This window comes from Myotis davidii, unplaced genomic scaffold, assembly GCF_000327345.1.
Source record: "Myotis davidii unplaced genomic scaffold, ASM32734v1 scaffold582, whole genome shotgun sequence".
In the NCBI taxonomy this organism is placed as follows: Eukaryota; Metazoa; Chordata; class Mammalia; order Chiroptera; family Vespertilionidae; genus Myotis; species Myotis davidii.
This window is the reverse complement of record NW_006294113.1, coordinates 1030289-1049458: the sequence shown is the minus strand read 5'-3', so window position 1 is coordinate 1049458 and position 19170 is coordinate 1030289. Positions and strand designations below refer to the sequence as shown.

The 19170-nt window shown below is 38.3% G+C and overlaps 1 protein-coding gene across 1 annotated transcript in view; it reads left to right on the top strand.

The window, feature by feature from the left end:
- PTPRB (protein tyrosine phosphatase, receptor type B) overlaps positions 1–19170 on the top strand; it is a 106470-nt gene that overhangs the window by 33678 nt on the left and 53622 nt on the right. Inside the window, exons 5-11 of the mRNA XM_006768154.2 lie at positions 1983–2258; positions 3142–3399; positions 5250–5513; positions 7206–7475; positions 10481–10741; positions 15519–15785; positions 17378–17641. Coding sequence (XP_006768217.1) covers positions 1983–2258; positions 3142–3399; positions 5250–5513; positions 7206–7475; positions 10481–10741; positions 15519–15785; positions 17378–17641 — 1860 coding nt within the window. The remainder of the gene's footprint in view (positions 1–1982; positions 2259–3141; positions 3400–5249; positions 5514–7205; positions 7476–10480; positions 10742–15518; positions 15786–17377; positions 17642–19170) is intronic.

The window sequence follows — 19170 nt, the reverse complement described above, 5'->3', positions numbered from 1 at the left end:
TTTCTACTGAGCCAAAACCGTGGGGCCAGAGGAATTTTTTTATGACCAAGTAGACAGAGTAAATTTATATCACTGAGTGCCCATTGTATGCCAGGTAAAATCGTCTCTGTATTTTGTTACTACCGAAAACCCCAAGAATGCAGGTACTATAATTATATTCCCCAGACAGATGGGAGAAGGGAGGCTTAGACAGACGAAGTTACTTGCCCAAAGTCTTATGACCGATACACGATGAAACTGAGATTTGAACTGAGTTCCTTCTGAATCCAAAGCCCATGCTCTCTGCTACTACAACCTCCTGCTTCTGTGACAAGATCTTCTCCTGATTATAGAAGTAATAATAATACTAACTAACACTGAACACTTACTATGTTCAGATACAGTTTTTAGTGCTCCAGATAAAATACTCAATTTAATCTTCATAGCAATTCTACTGAAATGATAGTAGTATCATCGGCATTGCATAGATGAGACAGCTGAGGCACAGGGAGGTTCAGAAATTGCCCGGAGTACACAGCTACAGAGCAGGGGAGCCGGGTGCAAACCCAGGTCATCAATTTCTAGAGCCTACACTCTCAGGTGAACCTGTGCTGGGATGGGGTGTAAACTACACAATCTTGTCCTCCAAGCTCACCCTTGCTTTTCTGGCTCTTAAAGTTACTGCTGCCTCAGCTAACATGTATATTATTGTTAATTGATGATGTTATAAAATCTTGTGTGGTTTATTTAATTTTTGCAGTATGATGTACTCATATAAATCATAGCCAAAAACCATAAACACATTATATAGATGACAGGCTAAATTTAGTCTATGTATGGTGTCTCTAGGTTGCCCATAGATAGTCTTATGAACTCTCTGATCATAAATGCCTTTTGAATACAGAGTAAGATTAGCTTGGTCCTGTTTGTATTAATATTAGTGTCACAAACAAGCACCATTTAAAAATATATACTGTTCTAAGAACATTGTAGAATTCCTGTAGTCATTTTGTGGGAAAACTATAATTTGCCAAGAGATAGATAAGAACTGAGATCTCTGTAGCCATGCCACTAAAATATCTGACCTGACAATTGAAATCTAGTTTTCCCTATCTTAATCCCACTTTCTAGACCAAGAAGCATGTGGAATTTCTGAAAATTACTCATATGTGAATGTCTCTCAATGTTTCTACTCCCAGTATTCAGGGCAGGGAGAGTCTCGTTTTTCAAATGGTCTCTCTGCTCACTAAACACTGTTGACTTAGTTGCTAACCTGGAGACATGCTCTTCATCCTATTTCGAGTTCCATAGCAAAGATTCGATACATGGGAAATGGGACTTTGCAAACTGACCCAGGCTTTGAGAGTTGAAGCTAAGTGAACAGCTGGGTGCAGAATAACCCATTTCCACCTACTCTGGGGGCCTCAGTAACTCCAATATGTCCCAGAACTCAAATTTTGAAAATTTAGTGACATAGGAAAGCCCAGCTGTTGAGATCATTCATTTTGGTGAGCAAACCTAGGCTCATAATCAGGCCTATATCTTTTGTGGGTTTCTGATATCTAAAACAACCAGAAGTTAGCTATACTTAGCCATGAAAACCCACAACCTTAAAAAGAAAAATTTGAGTACAGCTTTCAAAATTATTTCTTAATGTCTGTATTTTCTGTTGATTTTCATAATTTATCCAGGTATAGCCTGGATGTTTGTCAGTGTTTGAAAAGTGCTGAACTTGCGAGCCAAAGACAATATCACCTTACTTGGAATTCCAAACTCAGAATTGTCTCAACCAAAAAGTTTTATTAGAAAAAGGAGTTTATATGACTAGTAGCTGAGTGGGTTTCTTTTTTTAAATTAAATGGTAAGTTCGGAAGTGGAGTAAAATGCTGGTTTGTTCATGGGCAGCAGGTGTTTTAAGAACAATGAATCTGGATTATAGCAAGGTAAGCATGTTTTGCAGGAGTCTTCATGCCACCTTCTCTTTCTTGGTTTTTGCCTTGCAGACCCTTTGCCTCCTGCTAGGTTTGAGATCAGTAAAGAGAAGACTACTTCAACCAGCCTGCACGTTGGGTGGACTCCTTCATCCGGAAGAGTCACCTGGTATGAGGTGCAGTTACTTGATGGTCACCAAAAGATGCAGGAGGCCCAAATTCAGGAGAGTACTTCATGGAATGAATATGCATTTTCTAACCTTACTGCTGGTAGTAAATACAATATTGCCATCACAGCTGTTTCTGGAAATAAACGGTCCCCTACAATTCATATCAATGGATCAACAGGTAAGATTAGAGATAGTTGGGTATTTAATAGTCTATGCTCCTTTCACATTGTATTAAGTTCAAGAGATGGAAGTAAGAATGCTCCCACATCAAAGATAGGTACACAATACATACATACATACATACATACATACATACAAACAACATGCAACAAGGTTGTGTGATAGAATGGAAAGACTAGACCGAAAATAAGGAGGTGTGGCTGTGCTGCTAGCTTGTTGGGTTATTTTGAACACATCATGTCATTTCTCTGGGTCTAGAGTTTTCTCCAAAATAACGAAGTGTTTTCTAATGGCCCTTCTAACTCAAATCTTAGACAACAACATCTTCCGAATTTGTGCCATAAAACTAATTTGCTAACTGTTTTCCTCCTTTGTATATTCTCCTCATCACATCAAGTCATGATGTTTTCTAAAGATCTCCATGCTTGGAACAAGTCTTTGCTGGCACCCAGACACCCTAAGATCAATGATATCTCACCATCTCCTTCCACACGGGGCTGTCTTTCTTATCATTCACTCCCGCCTCGTTTTCTCTCCTGCTTTATTGTTCTCTTTCCATTTTTCCTCTCCTTTAGTTCTTTACTTTTTCTTTTTCCCTTTGCTGTGATGCCATATCATACTTCAGTGGCAAAACTACAGAATCACTATATTAAATTGGAGAGACAAACAGATAAACTATGATGTAGCTTTAGGCTGTGGACTTTGAAAAGAGCATGAATCTAGATTCTGGTGAAATCTCAAAAGTGCTGTTTTCATTACTTATCACACAAGTTAGATGTACAGAGAAACATAAATGAATGTGCAATTTTGAATTAAATGCGTCTATGTATTCTACAAGGAAGTTATGAATGACACTTTGCAAATGCATTTTATCCCATTAGTGCCATCCCCGGTGAAAGATATTGGTATTTCAGCAAAAACAAATTCTCTCCTGATTTCCTGGTCCCATGGCTCTGGGAATGTGGAAAGATACCAGCTGATACTAATGGATAAAGGGATCCTAGTTCATAACGTTGTTGTGGACAAATATGCTACTTCCTACACTTTTCATGGACTGACATCTGGCCACCTCTACAACCTCACCATTGTAACTGAGGCTTCAGGGCTGCAAAACCGAAAGTGGAAACTGGCCAGGACGAGTAAGTGCCCCAGCTAGCTGAACAAGAATGATGTGCAAATCAAGGAAATGTTTAATAAACAAGGCTTATGATTGACTAGAATAATGATAATATAGGACAAATTGAAATTCATATGTCATAGAAGGCCCTTAATATGTATCCACTTTTCTGATTAGAAAAAGAGGAGTTCCCTTTATTCTAAAGTATAGACTAGCCCTTGGCAGCATTCTGAAGTAGCAGGTTAATTACTGATAGAGTCCCAGCTTCTCATTTCAGTATGCCAATCTCCCTTCTCTTAAACAGGATGCCACTGCCTTTGTGACTTCACTCACCATCAACCAGGGTACTTTTCTCAGCACTACGTGAAGACCCACTCCTGTGAAACAGCCATTTCCCCAAAGCTCTGCCAAACAAAACATGCCCTGAGACCCAGAACCCCAGGACCTGTCTCACAGCCTAATATAGCCCGATAAACTGATGTGCGCTGTTTTAATGAATAATTCACACACACACACACACACACACACACACACACACACACACACAAATTCATTTATTCAATATTGTTTGGGTGTGAACTGTGTGTTAGGCGTTGAGGATATAACAACACCCAAAAGAGACAGAGTCTTTGCCCTCATGGAACTTACATTTTAATTGATTCTAATCTTCTAATGAGTTCATAAATACACTCTCTTGGGAAAGTATCTAATTTTAACATAAACTCAGATATGTAGTGCCTTAAAAATTATTCTAATAATGAGAGTTTCTGGAACTTTCAGAGGCTTGTGGGAATGTATTTGGATACCATACATTTACATATACCTTTCATATCACATCTCAAAGATGTATAGACATTCCCAACAAAGATATACCATATACCTTAAGAATTGTTTATGTATATCAAGAACAAATTACGCTTCTAACTGATTTGTGCAAAATCATTCTTTTAATGAAGTGTTGTTAATTTATATTATGCCATTAACGAAGCCCCAAAATACAGCATGAGCAAGAGGTAGAAAACATATTCACCAAAATATCTCCTTTGTGATCATTTTCCATTGATGAAATAATGACAAAACTTTTTTTATTATTTTTGAGGAGTAGTAGTAGAAGGAAGAACAAGATATAATTTTAATTTCAGGATCAGTGAGTCATTGACACAACTCTTAAGCTTTAATTTTATAATCCTTTAAAATGAAAAATAAAGTATTTTTAGCACACAAAATTTTGTTTTAGCCAATCAGTTAGCCAATCTATTATGTACTTGCTATTATTAGATACATAAAGAGGGGGAGAAATTAGGCAGATGACGACCTCTTTGAGAATTTTGACCAAGTGCTCATTTACCAATAGGACCCCGAGGCTCAGTGAGATGGGCAGAGCTGCCCAGGGCCGCCCAGCCAACTCAACTCAGTCTGAGCCAGAATTCAAACTCCTACTGCCACGTTGGTGCTCTTTCCACCAGCCAGATGGCCTTTCTTTGGTTTTGCAGTATTATATTTGCCTCATGAAGATGTCATTTTCTTCTGTGCAGTGGGTGTGGCTTGTCAAGATTAAAATTCAGGTCAGCCCTAGCTGGTTTGGCTCAGTGGATAGAGCATCAGCCTTCGGACCAAAGGGTCCCAGGTTCAATTCCTGTCAAGGGCACATGCCCGGGGTTGCAGGCTCGATCCCCAGTAGGGGGCATGCAGGAGGCAGTCAATCAATGATTCTCATCATTGATGTTTCTATCTCTTTCTCCCTCTCCCTTCTTCTCTGAAATCAATAAAAATATATTTTAAAAAAAATAGAAATAAAATTCAGGTCAAAATTTGGCCACAAGACTGGTAAGCTATCTTAGTTAAAGCCACTTATCCTTTCTTCCTAATTAGCCCCCACAGAAGTCTCAAATCTGAAGGTGACAAATGATGGCACTTTGACATCCCTAAAAGTCAAGTGGCAAAGACCTCCTGGAAATGTGGATTCCTACAACATCACGCTGTCTCACCAAGGGACCATCACAGACTCCAGAACATTAGCACCCCAGGTTACAGAAACCCAATTTAAAGGCTTAACCCCTGGACGACTTTATCAAGTTACCATCAGCTGTGTCTCTGGCGAATTGTCTGCTCAGAAGATGGCAGTGGGCAGAACAGGTGAGGATGGACCCCAGAATATTCCTTGGTTGCCCAAATCAGTCTCTGATCCATCTTAAAAGAGGAGAAGGAAAACCCCTTTCCTAACCTGGGGAAGTATATTATGTAGACCAATTATGTAGACTCTACATAATTGAGGGTGTCTGTGGTCAGGCCCCACATACAGAGTAAAGCAGAGGGTTAATTGCATTTATCTGAGTTATTTAAGCAAATGTGTTTGGATTGATTCCTGCGTGATTTACATAACTGGCTCTCCCCTGTGCTATTTCACATCACACCACTTAAGTAGCAAAAATGCATTTGCATTGATACTAATAAATGAAATATTTCCAATCAGCATTTATAGTAAAGGCCAGTTAGCACTTAGCCATATTTTTACTAAATTATTTTAATAATTTAAGTCACCAAACATTTACCCAGTGCCTTCTATGTGTAAATTATTGTAGCATGAGCTTTGGGATTTGTTAAAATAGCAGGGTTCAGCAAACTATATCCTTCTGCCAAATATAACCTATACCCTGTTTTTGTATAGCCCCTCGCTGAGTGGTTATTACATTTTTAAGGGTTTACAAAAACACAGAAAGAAAAATACGAGACAAAGACCATAATGGTCCGCAAAGCCTGAAATAGTTACTTGCAGACCCCCTTGCTCTTAAGGAAATTATGTTCTAATCACACAAATGTAGAACATACCCACACAAAATAAAAATACTGCAGTACATTTTAATAATGGTAATTGTGTTGCTATTTCCATGTGTCAGGCACTGACTTTACGCCATTATTTCATTGAGTTCTCACAATAAAGGTCCAATTATTATCACAGTTTTACAGATAACTTGTCCATAGTCATCAGCCAGTAAATAGTGTGGCTGGAGTTGAAATCAGGCTGTCTGATTCCAGAGTCCATTCTCTGTGTTGTTAGAGACCCCAAGTAAGAACCATATGTCCAGAGAGACAAGAGAACAAACATTTCTTTCAGAAGAGCAGTAAAGACTTCCTGAAGAGAAACAAGGAAAGGGGGTTTGAGGTGGGAGGGATGACATAAGCAAAAGCAGAAGAGTCCAGGAGACTTACACGTCTGCAGAGCAAGCTCCTGGAGGCCAGCATTGGAGAGGGTGGGGCAGGAGGGAGAGGCTGCGAGAGGAGTCAGGAGACTGGAAGGATATGGAGGCTTATTGTGGTAGAGAACTGCAAATGCCACACCAAGGACTTGGTTTGTTCTGCAGTTAATGGAGAGACCGTGAATGTTTTTGAGCAAAGGAATACAATCAGAGCTGTATTGCCAGATCAGTGTTTTTCAACTGAAAGAGGGATATTTTATGACCACAACATGCAGTCTTTTCGAAAAAATGCCATATCCCTCAATGTCGCGGTCATTAGATGCAACATCAATATTGTCTCTAGAACTGGTGTGCAAACGGCGTTCATATTAGTAGGTTATTAACAGTATTGCAGAAGATCACATTACTGATATACTACTAAAGTGAGTCGGGCATACATTTCTGGAGTGTCAACTGTCTTCATAGTGAGGAAAGAAAACACTCATTTGCAATCCACGAACATCAGGTGGGGATAGAAATGGTATGAGCTGCAGATATTAGGTCTCGTGTCTCCTGCTGCCCATGAAGAGTGAATAAGCATCCTTACTTCTGGTTTTTAGTGTCTCCTTTTTGACATCATTTCACCATTTAGTTCCAGAGAAGGTTGGGAACCTGGAGGCAAACAGCAATGGTTCGGTGAGGTCCCTCGTAGTGAGCTGGTCGCCCCCTGCTGGAGACTGGGAGCAGTATCGTATCCTGCTCTTCAAGGATTCCTTGGTGCTGCTCAACATCACCGTGGGAAAGGAAGAAACACATTATGTCATAGATGACATAGGGCTCATACCGGGAAGACAGTATGAGGTAGAAGTCACTGTTGAGAGTGGAAATCTGAAGAACTCTAAGCGTTGCCAAGGCAGGACAGGTAAGCAAGTATCAAGGTGCTAATGACTGATGGAATTTTAATTCGGTCCCTTTACCAAGTAACCCAGGTAGCTGTCAATGTCATTTTCTGAATTTTAGATGTTATACATTTTCAGACTGAAATAGGGTTACTAATGTTTAATTTTGTCAAATGAGAACATTAGAAATCCCTTCCACTAGTAACACTATTATTTTATACAGTCATGAGGCGCATAACAACATTTTGGTCAGTGACGAACAGCATATACAACAGTGGTCTCATAAGATTATAATGAAGTTAAAAAGTCCTATGACCTAGTGGTGTCATAAACATTGTGACATCACAGCTCAATGCATTACTCACGTGTTTGCAGTAATGCTGGTGTAACAAACCTGCTCTGCTAGTCATGTCAAAGCATAGCATATACCGTTGTGTGCAGTACATGCTACTTGATAATAAAAGGCTGTATTACTGATGTATATATTTACTACTATGTTACTGACTTGTATATTGACTATACTGTTACCGATTTGTATATTTGTATATAATTACATAATGTGGACATTATTTTAGAGTGCACTCTTTCTATTTATTAAATAAAAGGTTGCTGTAAAACAGTATGTCATGTTACAGCAGAAGCAGCCTCAAACATCTCATGTTTACTGCATTATTTGTTCTGTGCTTAATTTAATCTTGTGTTGTTTTGTTCATCATGCCTCCTAAGTGTATAAAATCCACTGCTAATGTTGCCAGTAAGAGGCCACATAGAGGGATTGATCCGGAAATGAAATTGAAGTGGTTAAGGACTGCGAAGGTGGGAAATCAGTGATGGTTATTGCTCATCAGTCAGGCATGTCCCATTCCACCATAGCTATCATCCTGAAGAACAAGAATAAGGTGATGGAAGCTGTTAAAGGATCTGTTCCATTGAAAGAGGCAAGACTCACAAAAATTTGAGAAGGGCCTATATCAGACATGGAGAAACTTCTAGTGACCTGGATGGAAGACCAGACACAGAAGCATATCTCTTTTAGCACCATGACAATCACGGCCAAAGGAAAATGTCTGTTTGCGACGTTGGAAGAAAAGGCTGGACCCGACTATGATGTTGAGTTTCCTGCTAGCTCTGTGTGATTTAAACGATTCAAGGATCATTATTCATTACATAATGTGAATGTAACTGGTGAGTCTGCGAGTGCCAATTTGAAGGTAGAAGCATGTTTGGAAACTCTAGATAAGCTGATTGTGGAGGAAATTACTTTCCAAACCAAATATTCAATAAAAATGAAACCTCCCTATTCTGGAAACAGATATCTCAAAGGACTTCTATCCATAAAGAGGCCAAGTCAGTGCCAGGTTTCAAGGCTTTTAAGGACTATTATTCTTCCATGGGAACAATGTTGCAGGCTACAAATTGAAAACCCTTTGTGATCTGGCACAGTGAGAGTCACGGGACCTTCAAGCATACCAATAGGCACACACTGCCAGTGTGCATCCTCTTCCAGAATGCCTTCCTGAATTGCTATGTTTGGAGAATAACATACCTTTCAAGATTTTGCTTATTGTTGGTAATGCTTCTGGATATCTCCCTTTTATTGGTGATCTTCTTCCCATATCAACACCACCTCTTTGATCCAACGAATAGACCAAGGAGTCATAGGAGCTTTGAAGGGCCTGGGGAGGACTCCCTTCTCGCCCCCCCTCCTCCCGCCCCCGGCCCCGGCTACTGCTGTAGCTGAGGAAGACACTGAGAAAACACTGATGCAATTCTTGAAGGATTCAACATCTATGTCTTCATCAAGAACCTTGCTTCGGCTTGGGGTGATATCACCAAGGAGTGTATAAATGTCATCTGAAAGAAGAAATTCTAGAGGTTTATCCATGACTTCAAAGGATTTGCCAAGGGTGAGGAGGTTGTAAAAATCAACAAAGCTGTGTTTGAGGTGGCAATCAACTTTAAACTGGGCGTGGATGAGGATGCCATTGAGCTCCCAGAGGTGCTTCCTGAGGAAGTGACTAATGAGTTATTGGAACTGGAGCAGGAACACATAGATGAAGGAGTAAGAAAAAGGAAACCAGGGGAAGAAAGAGAACCCCCAAGTAAATTCACAGCGAATGGTTTAACAGAACCCTTGCCAACTTCAACAAGCTCTTACAAAGTTTGAAAGCATGGACCCCAACATCGAAAAGCTTTCATTAATAGAGAGGAATGTTCATGGTACGTTGTCTGCTTGCAAGCAAATCTGTGATGAAAACAAGAAACAAATCAAGCAAATTACCAAGTACATATTTCTGAAAGGAGGGACACTTCTTCAAGTAGAGACTCAGGCCGGTCCTTCAAGAGGGATTCTAGAAGAAGGCATTGTTATCACAGGAGATGACAGAAAATGTCTTTGGTGGACAGAAAATTCACAAGATAATTTTGCACACTTGATTCTGTTTTATGGATTAGCACTTTACTCTTCACAATGTCTCCTAGAAGTTTTAATAATAAAAAGTGGGAGAGATTTCAGTTATTTGGATATTTGGAGTCTTTAATCAAATATTATTATTATTAGTGACCAGCTTTATTATTATTATTATTACTCTCCCTTTCATGAACACATCAGTGTTCCTCCCTTCGAAATAAAGGGGAAAATCACTTTGTCTTTCCAAGCTAGGGAGGCAACAGACACTCCTAATCCTCCCAAAGTACTCAAACATGGATCTCCCTCTGTGGTTTTGTGGATGACAAGATCCAATGAAATATTTTCATATCATAGCATACATATGAAGACATAAGCACTCGTAAAGTATTATGTGGCCAAAAATGAGAGACCCCATATTTTCCAATAGTATTGTTTTAAATCCTTATTTCTGTTTGTTATATAAAGAAATATCTTGTGATGAGTTTTTATTTTTTCATAAGCATTCAGAAAAAAAATGCTGAATTGGAATACTTCTGTGGATGGGAGAAAACAGCTCTAAAGAATATGTGAGTGTTTCTGAGTCAGTCAGTGACCCACGTCTCCATTGCTTTTCCTCAGTCCCCATGGCTGTCCTCCAGCTTCGTGTCAAACATGCCAATGAAACCTCCCTGGGCATCATGTGGCAGACCCCTGCTGCAGAATGGGAAAAATACATCATTTCACTAGCGGACAGAAACCTCTTGCTCATCCACAAGTCACTCCCCAAAGAAGCCAAAGAATTCACTTTTACTGACCTGGTGCCTGGACGAAAATACATAGCTACTGTCACCAGTATTAGTGGAGACTTAAAAAATTCATCTTCAACGAAAGGAAGAACAGGTAATATTCTTCATAAACTTTAGGCTTTAGAAGTATCCTGTCTGCTGAATTGTCTAACACTCAACTTATAAATGTTCACTAAATGCCTTTTATGTGCTGGGAATTGATTTATGGATCCTTTCTGGTTTTTTGTTTTTTTTTATTTTTACTAATTTCAGCTCTTGTCTTTAATAGTTCCGTGTTTTGTTTTACTTTGAGCTTATTTTGCTAAAATTAAAACCGAGCAGAGAACAACATTTCCAAGGAGTTTTGCTGCAAAGGAAAGCAGAGAAATAGGGCAGCATCTGAAAGAGAAAGTATGCTTGAAAGGAGGGTTATTTTTTAATGATAGAATAAAGGACAACATATTTTAGAAGAAAGAGGAATGGTGCGACTATACAGAGAGAGGGAAGAATTGTTGCAATTATTCTATGAATAAGCAAGAAGTATTGGGATCTATAGCACCAGTGAAAGAATAGGCTTTGGAAATGACATGAGTAGTAAAACTTGAGAGTCAAATGGGAGAAAGAGAGTATATGGGTGCAGATACAGTAAATAGATGTAGTGGTAGCAGTTATCTTTTGATAACTCTCATTTTCTAAGTGAAATAGGAAGCAAGGTCATCATCAAAGACATCCCTTTCCAATTTATATACTATTGTTGTCCTGTATTTTATTTCTCTCTTCTTTTTTAACCCCACAAAAAAAATGTAATTATTGTATCCTTGGATTGACCCACCAATTTACCAAATTTTTCTTCATCTTTTCCTCCTGTATCTCAAATTCCATCTTGTATTACGTTTCTTCATCTTAGAGAACATTCTTCAAGTTTCTTTACTGAGATGTTTACTGACAAACTCTCTACACTTTTGTTTTTCTGGGTATGTCTTTATATAGTTCTCAACTTTGAAAAATATTTTCCCTGGGTTATAATTTTGCTGAAAGTTATTTTCTTTTAGTACATTAAAGATATTAATTTGAGTCTTTCTGAAATTTATTATTGACTTTAAAAAGTTAGCTGTCAACCTAATTTTTATTTCTCTATGTGTAATCTGTTTTCTATGATTGCTTTTAAGATCTGCTCTTGGCCTTTGGTGTTCTGCTGTTCACAGTAATGATCTAAGTACAGACTTTTTGTTTATCCTTGCTTAAGATTATTGGGATTTCTGTATTTGCAGATTAGTATCGTTCGTCAATCCTGGAAATTCTCATCTATTAACTCTAATATTGCTTTTGCCTCTTCTCCATTCCCCCTCTGTGTCTCCTACTAATATTCTAGAGTTATTATATATATATACTGGTAATTTAGGATATTATTTTTTTTCATGTACTTGCTTTCTGGGCTGTAATCTGGTTAATTTCCTCAGCTCTGCTCTTTGTTTTAGTTCATTAATTCTTTCTGTGTTTCTTTCTAAACTATTTTTAAGTCAACCCATTAAGTTTTAATAATTGATATGTTTTTCACTTTTAAACATTTTCTTTGATTCTCTTTAGTCATATTTCCATTCTCTTCCTTTATTGCTATAAGCTTATTAACACTTTTTATTTTACATTTTATATCTGATAATTATTTGAAATCTTCAGAAGCGCACTTCTGTTGCCTATTGGGTTTGTTGCCTTTTGCTCATGGCACTTTACTTCCTTAAATATTTGTACTTTTTTACTGTAAACTCACATACCTTAGGATTTTATTCTGTGGGAACTCTTTGATGCCTTGTTTGAAAATAGGTTTCAAAAAGAACTTTCTTTTCATTTGATTCTTTCAGGTACACAGGACTACTATCAACCCAGACCTATTTTAATCTAAATTGTTACCTTGAGATTTTTTGATCATCCAGGTCTTATGAATTTAAGTTGCAAGTTTACTGATGCTGTCTTGAGGTTATGAATTCTCAGAGGACAATTTTTCTTTTCCATCCACTGTTAAGGAGGTTGGGGTGATGTGAAGAGTAAAAAGGGAATATTTATTTTATTTACACTTAGAATGCAGTATTTCAGGATTCCAATGTTACTTACAAAGTTCCTCAGCCTGGGAAAGTCCTACACTTTGTCTCCTATTTTGTAGATCGTACAAAGCTATAAAGTCAAAGCTTAAATGTATGTTTAAAACATGACTTCAGGATGAATGTCTACTTCAGTTAGCCAGTTACCTCTTTATAACTTACTATTAGGTCTCTGAGAATTCCTTACATTCTTGACAACTCATTTATGCATTTACATCTTTGTGTTTTATTCACTACATGTAGTTGTGTTGATTGGGGGTGGGGGAGGGGGGTCATCATCCTGTCAGAAATGGAAGTCCAAGACATTGTTTTAGACTTAGAATCATTTTAATTAAACCTACCACTGCCCTAGCTGGCTTGGCTCAGTGGATAGAGCGTTAGCCTGTGGACTGAAGGGTCCCAGGTTTGATTCTGGCCAAGGGCACATGCCTGGGTTGTGGGCTCGATCCCCAGTAGGGAGTGTGCAGGAGGCAGCCAATCAATGATTCTCTTTCATTATTGATGTTTCTGTCTCTCACTCCTTCTCCCTTCCTCTCTGAAATCAATAAGGAAATATATTTAATAAATAAATAAATAAATAAATAAATAAACCTACCACTTATAGTGCTAGATCATATGGTAAGCATATGTTTAACTTTGTAAGCAACTGTTTTCCAATGTGGTTGTAAAATTTTACAGCCCCACTAACAATGTATGAGATTTCCAGTTCCTCCTTATCCTCAGCAGATGTTTTTTTAAAAATGTTAACCATTCTAGTAAGTATGTAGTGATATCTCATTTTTCAATTTGCCTTTCCCTGATAACTAATGGTTTTGAGCATCTTTTCATATGCTTATTTACCATCCATTTATCTTCTTTGGGGAAGAAGATATTTTCAAATATTTTGTCCATGTTTATTTCTTATAATTGAGTTTTGAGAATTCTTTATGCCAGATATAAGCCCATGATCAGAAATATGCATTGAAATGTTCTCCCCAAGTCTGTGGTTTGTCTTTTCATTAATTTATTAGTGTATTTTACAGAATATACACTTTTTATTTTCATGTCTAATTTATAAGGTTTTTTTCATAGATCATGCTTTTGATATCATATCTAAGAAATTTTTGTTTTGCTTAAGATAAAGTCACAAAGATTTTCTCCTAAAAGTTTTTATAGTTTTAGGTTTTAAATTTAGATATGTAATTTCTTTTGAGTTAAATTTTATATGTGTGTGAGATACGGGTCAATGTTTAATTTTTTGCATATAAACATCTAATAATTTCAGCCCTATTTATTAAAAGACTGTCTTTTTTCTACTTAATTGCCCCTGAATCTCTGTAAAAAATCAATTGACTATACATGTGTTGTTCTATTTCTGGACTCTCAGTTCTGTTCTATTGATCTATGTGTCTGTCCTTTTGCCAGTATCACACTGTCTTCATTACTGTCGCTTTCTAGTAAGTCTTGACATTAGATGATGTTAGTCCTCCATTCTTGTTCTTCTTTTTCAAAATTGTTTTGACATATTAATTCCTTTGCTTTACACATGAAATTTGGAATTAAAATGGAATTTTCTGATCATGTATATTAATTTTTTCCAGTTTCATTGAAAAATAATTGGTATACATTACTAAGTTTATGGCATATAGTATGATGGATTGATTTACATATATTATGAAGTGTTTACCACAATAAGTTCAGCTAACATCCATCTTCTTCTGTAGATACAATACAAAGGAAAAATATATTCTCCTTGTGATGAGAACTCATAGAATTTACTCTCATCAAACTTCCTATATATTATATAGCAGTGTTAGCTATCACATTCATATTGTACTTCCCTAGTATTTGTTTATCTTGTAACTGGAAATTTGTACCTTTTGACCATCTTTGTCCAAAATAATATTGTTTAATAAATATGTTTGTATCTGAATCCAAAAGTCAAAGAATCCTGAGAAGAATTGTGCCAGGGTCAATTGCTTTGATTATCATAATTCAGGGAAGAGGCACAGAGAAGATGTATGTTGATTAAGTGCCAACTTCAAGATTTGTGTGAAAGATTTGTCAATGGATAGACTAGAAATCACAGTAGGTACCAATTAGGAAAAGAGCTCAGGTTCACAGGTTAGGCAGATCAGGATTTGAACCCCAAATTATTTGCTAACACTGTAATATAGACTAAATTACTTACATTTTATGATCTTTGGTTTCCTCCTCAGTAAAGGGAATAATAAAATGAACTTAATAGAGTTTTGAGTATCACACAATATAATCTCTATAAAGCATAGAGCCCATAACTGGCACACAGCAGACACTCAGTGGGTATTATTATTATATGACAGTATAATTTATATTATTGTAACATTTTCATGTATACTAATAAAATTTCTCTTGAGAACAACCATCAGCTCAGGTAGATGATGTGTCTTTCAGTTCTAATGGGATAAGGGCAGATAAATATCACATTAAGTAAGCAATTTTCAAAAGCAGCAGCCTTTCATTATTGAAAGTTTTAAATCAAAACTGTTTAATAGGCATGATGTCATCTCATCTTTGGATCCAAAATAATTTTGATTTCCCACATAGGCAGCTTTTCCGTAATAGTAGAGTCTCTGTGGGGGAGTAGTTTGCCATATGCCACAGGAAATAGAGCTTGACAGCCTATAACAAATATATATATAATATATCTATATGCATATATAGATATATATATATGCATCTTCAAAACTGTCTCCATATTTTACTTATTTTTATTACACTTCCCTAGGGTGACTAAGTGTCATCTGTTTTTTTCTCTCTCTGTCTACTGTGTTTTAGTGCCTGCCCAAGTGACTGGCTTGCATGTGGCCAACCAAGGGACAACCAGCAGCCTATTTACTAACTGGACCCAGGCAGCAGGAGACATAGAGTTCTACCAAGTCTTACTCATCCATGAAAATGTGGTCATCAAAAATGAAAGTGTCTCCAGTGAGACTAGCACATACAGCTTCCACTCCCTCAAATCAGGCAGTCTCTACTCCGTGGTGGTAACAACAGTAAGCGGAGGGATCTCTTCCCGACAAGCGGTGGTGGAAGGAAGGACAGGTAAGAAGAGCACATGGACCTCCAGAGTTCCATTTTTAAAACATTCTATACACAGGTTAATTTCTGATCTTCCTAAAAGCCAAGTCTTGGTACCATCCAGAAGGTAAATGTTGCTCTTCCAGGAATGAAAATGGAGGGTGGGGGGAATGAGGGTAGGAGACAGTGAATTCTAAATTTTCTAAAAATCTCCAATAAGTGACAGAACTCACTTTGTGATGACATGATAGTCATTTGATGCCAAATCTCATCCATTATACATGATGAATTGATATTGACAGTTATATGAAAACTAGAGGCCTGGTGCATGAATTTGTGCACAGGTGGGTCCCTCGGCCTGGCTGGCAATTGGGGCTGTCTCGCCCAGTCCCAATCAGGGCTAATCGGGCCTAGCCGGCAGGGGGAGGTGCTACAGGAGGTTGGCTGGCCATGGGAGGTTACCTGTGGGAGCACAGTGATCACCAGAGGGTAGCTCTTGCATTGAGCATCTGCCCCCTGGTGGTTAGTGCGTGTCATAGTGACCAGTCAACCGGTCGTTCGGTTGACTAGTCTTAACGGTCACTTAGGCTTTTATATATATAGATATTTAGCTGAAGTCAATCAACTGATGATGAAAACAGTCATGCAATTTGTATATACTATAGGACTTTATTTTGATAGCCATCAAAGGCAATACTATTTACTATGCACTAATTTCTGACACAATACCACAGTTATTAATTTGCAAACTACTTCTAGCCAGGGAACTTCTGAAGGGTATCCACATCTTTTCCATTTTGTACACTTGGCAGATCGTAAGCTCTCAGTGAATGTCTGTGGTACTCAGCCCAATTAAAATAAGTCAATGATTATGGTTGACATCAGAAAGGCTGTTCTCACCACAATGGCTCTTTCTGACCACAGTTGGTCCAATCGCCAGACTTGTTGATTCCAAGAGAAGATTCTAGGTTTGTTTGTTTTTGCCACTAGAGGGCAGGAAATGCTTTGCAAAGAGAGAAAAAAAAAAAAACCACCTCTGGTTGTGTTAGTTATTAGACTCCCCAGGAATAAATAAATTCATTGCAAGGAGATCAAAGCTATGCTCAAGTCTAAGCTTTCTAAAAAAGCTATTGCATTCTTTACCATTTCATCCAGTCATCATTACTGATGAGTTTGATTCAAACACTTTTATTTGGATTGTTAGGATGTGTGTTCCCGTTTCTACATAGGGGACGTCCTGACACATTTACATCAAAATGCCTCCACTTAAAATACTTTATGAACAGCTACACCATAAAAAATGCAGTAGGGCCAAACCAGCCGGCCTGTGCAGCTCAGTGGTTGAGTGTTGACCTATGAACCAAGAGGTCATGGTTCAATTCCTGGTCAGGGCACATGCCAGGGTTGCAGGCTTACTAGCATCCGAAAGGCCTCCTTGCATTTTCATTTTGATTTGCCTTCTGATATGAGAGCACTCATAGCATGTGTTGACCTCTTTCTTATACTCAGGTTTGATCTCCTGAGTTCACACTGTTTTTTGTCACCATGATAAATGACTCAAACTTTTTTGATTGTGCTTTTCTTTTAAAACTATTCTCCCCCTTTTACAATCCTAGTCCCTTCCAGTGTGAGTGGAGTAACGGTAAACAATTCTGGTCGCAATGACTACCTCAGCATATCCTGGCTGCCAGCTCCTGGAGATGTGGATAACTATGTAGTGACTCTGTCTCATGATGGCAAGGTGGTTCAGTCCCTCATTATCGCCAAGTCCGTCAGCGAATGCTCCTTCAGCTCCCTCACCCCTGGGCGCCTCTATGATGTGACCATAACCACAAGGAGTGGAAAGTATGAAAATCATTCCTTCAGCCAAGATCGGACCGGTAAGTCTATGAGAAGGTACAGGTTCTAAAAGAGCCAACTTACCGTGTGGCTCAAACATCTTAGATCTGCTGTATTTCTGTAATCCTAGGGGAAAAGGCCACTGAGGTCACAGAATTGTTACAGAGTCATCATATTTTGACCCAAGAAACCCTATGTGAGGAGAAATTACCATCAGAGTAAGATGAACAATACTTTATGGCTAGAATTCATATTATATTCAAACACAGTAACAAGTTTTTCTGTTTAGAGAGTATTTTTTGGTTGCTAGACCCTGGCTTTATATTTGTTACCTACCTTAACCCTTAAAAATTCGATATGAGGTAATAGTTGTTATTATTACTCCCATTTTATTTATTTTTTATTTTGTTGTTGTTAAGCCTCACCCGAGGGTATTTTTTCCCACTGATTTTTAGAGAGAGTGGAAGGGAGGGGGAGAGACAGAGAGAGAGAAACATCAATGTGAGAGAGACACATTGATTGGTTGCCTCTTGCACACACCAGGGATGGAGCTGCAACCGAGGTACATGCCCTTGACCGGAACCAGACCCGCGACCATTCAGTCCAAGGGCTGAAGCTCTAACCTCTGAGCCAAACCGGATAGGGCAATTACTCTCATTTTAGCGATCAGGAAACCAAAATTAAGGTTAAGTAACTTGACTACTGTTTAACTTGTTGACTAGCCAGTGCATTTAAAATCCTAGATTTAAACCTAGTTCTGAATAACTCCAGAGCCTACTAACTTCTTTTTTTAAAAAAACTTAGTTTCTTTATTATTCAAAGTATTATTTATGTCTTTTTTCCCCCATTGATCCCTGGCCGCTCCCACCCCCCAGCACATGCCCTCAACCCCTACTGTCTATGTCCATTGCTCATGCTTATATGCATGCATACAAGTCCATTGGTTGATCTCTTACGCCCCCCACCCCCACCCCGCAACTCCCACCCTCCCCTGCCTTCCCTCTGAGGTTTGAAGGTCTGTTCAATACTTCTATATCTCTGAATCTATTTTGTTCACCAGTTTATGTTGTTCATTATATTCCACAAATGAGTGAGATCATGTGATATTCATCTTTCTCTACTACGTTTTTCATCCTGAAATGTCTGTTGGTCAAGACTACTATTCATCTTTTTTTACACAGGATAAAAATGTGAACCTTCATAGTTCTGGGACCAGGAACAAAATCTTAGCAAAGGCAATGAATGCCAGGTCTCTGGTGTGCTGGAAAGAACTAAATTTAGACAGCTAGCATTTCCCCAATATACTCTCTTTCTGGAGAATAGTTTGTTGATTTTTAGAGAGGAAGGGAGAGGGAGGGAGAGAGAGAAACATCGATGTGAGAACATAGCATCAATTGGCTGCCTCCTGCAGGCCCCCTACTGGGAATTGAACCTGCAACATTTTTGTGCAGGGGCCGATGCCAACCAACTGAGCCACATGGGCTAGGGCCACAATATGATTTTGCTTCCTGGGGTTTACATTTGCGATTTCTGTTTAAAGTTGACATTAATATTTGTCAACTTTCCTGCT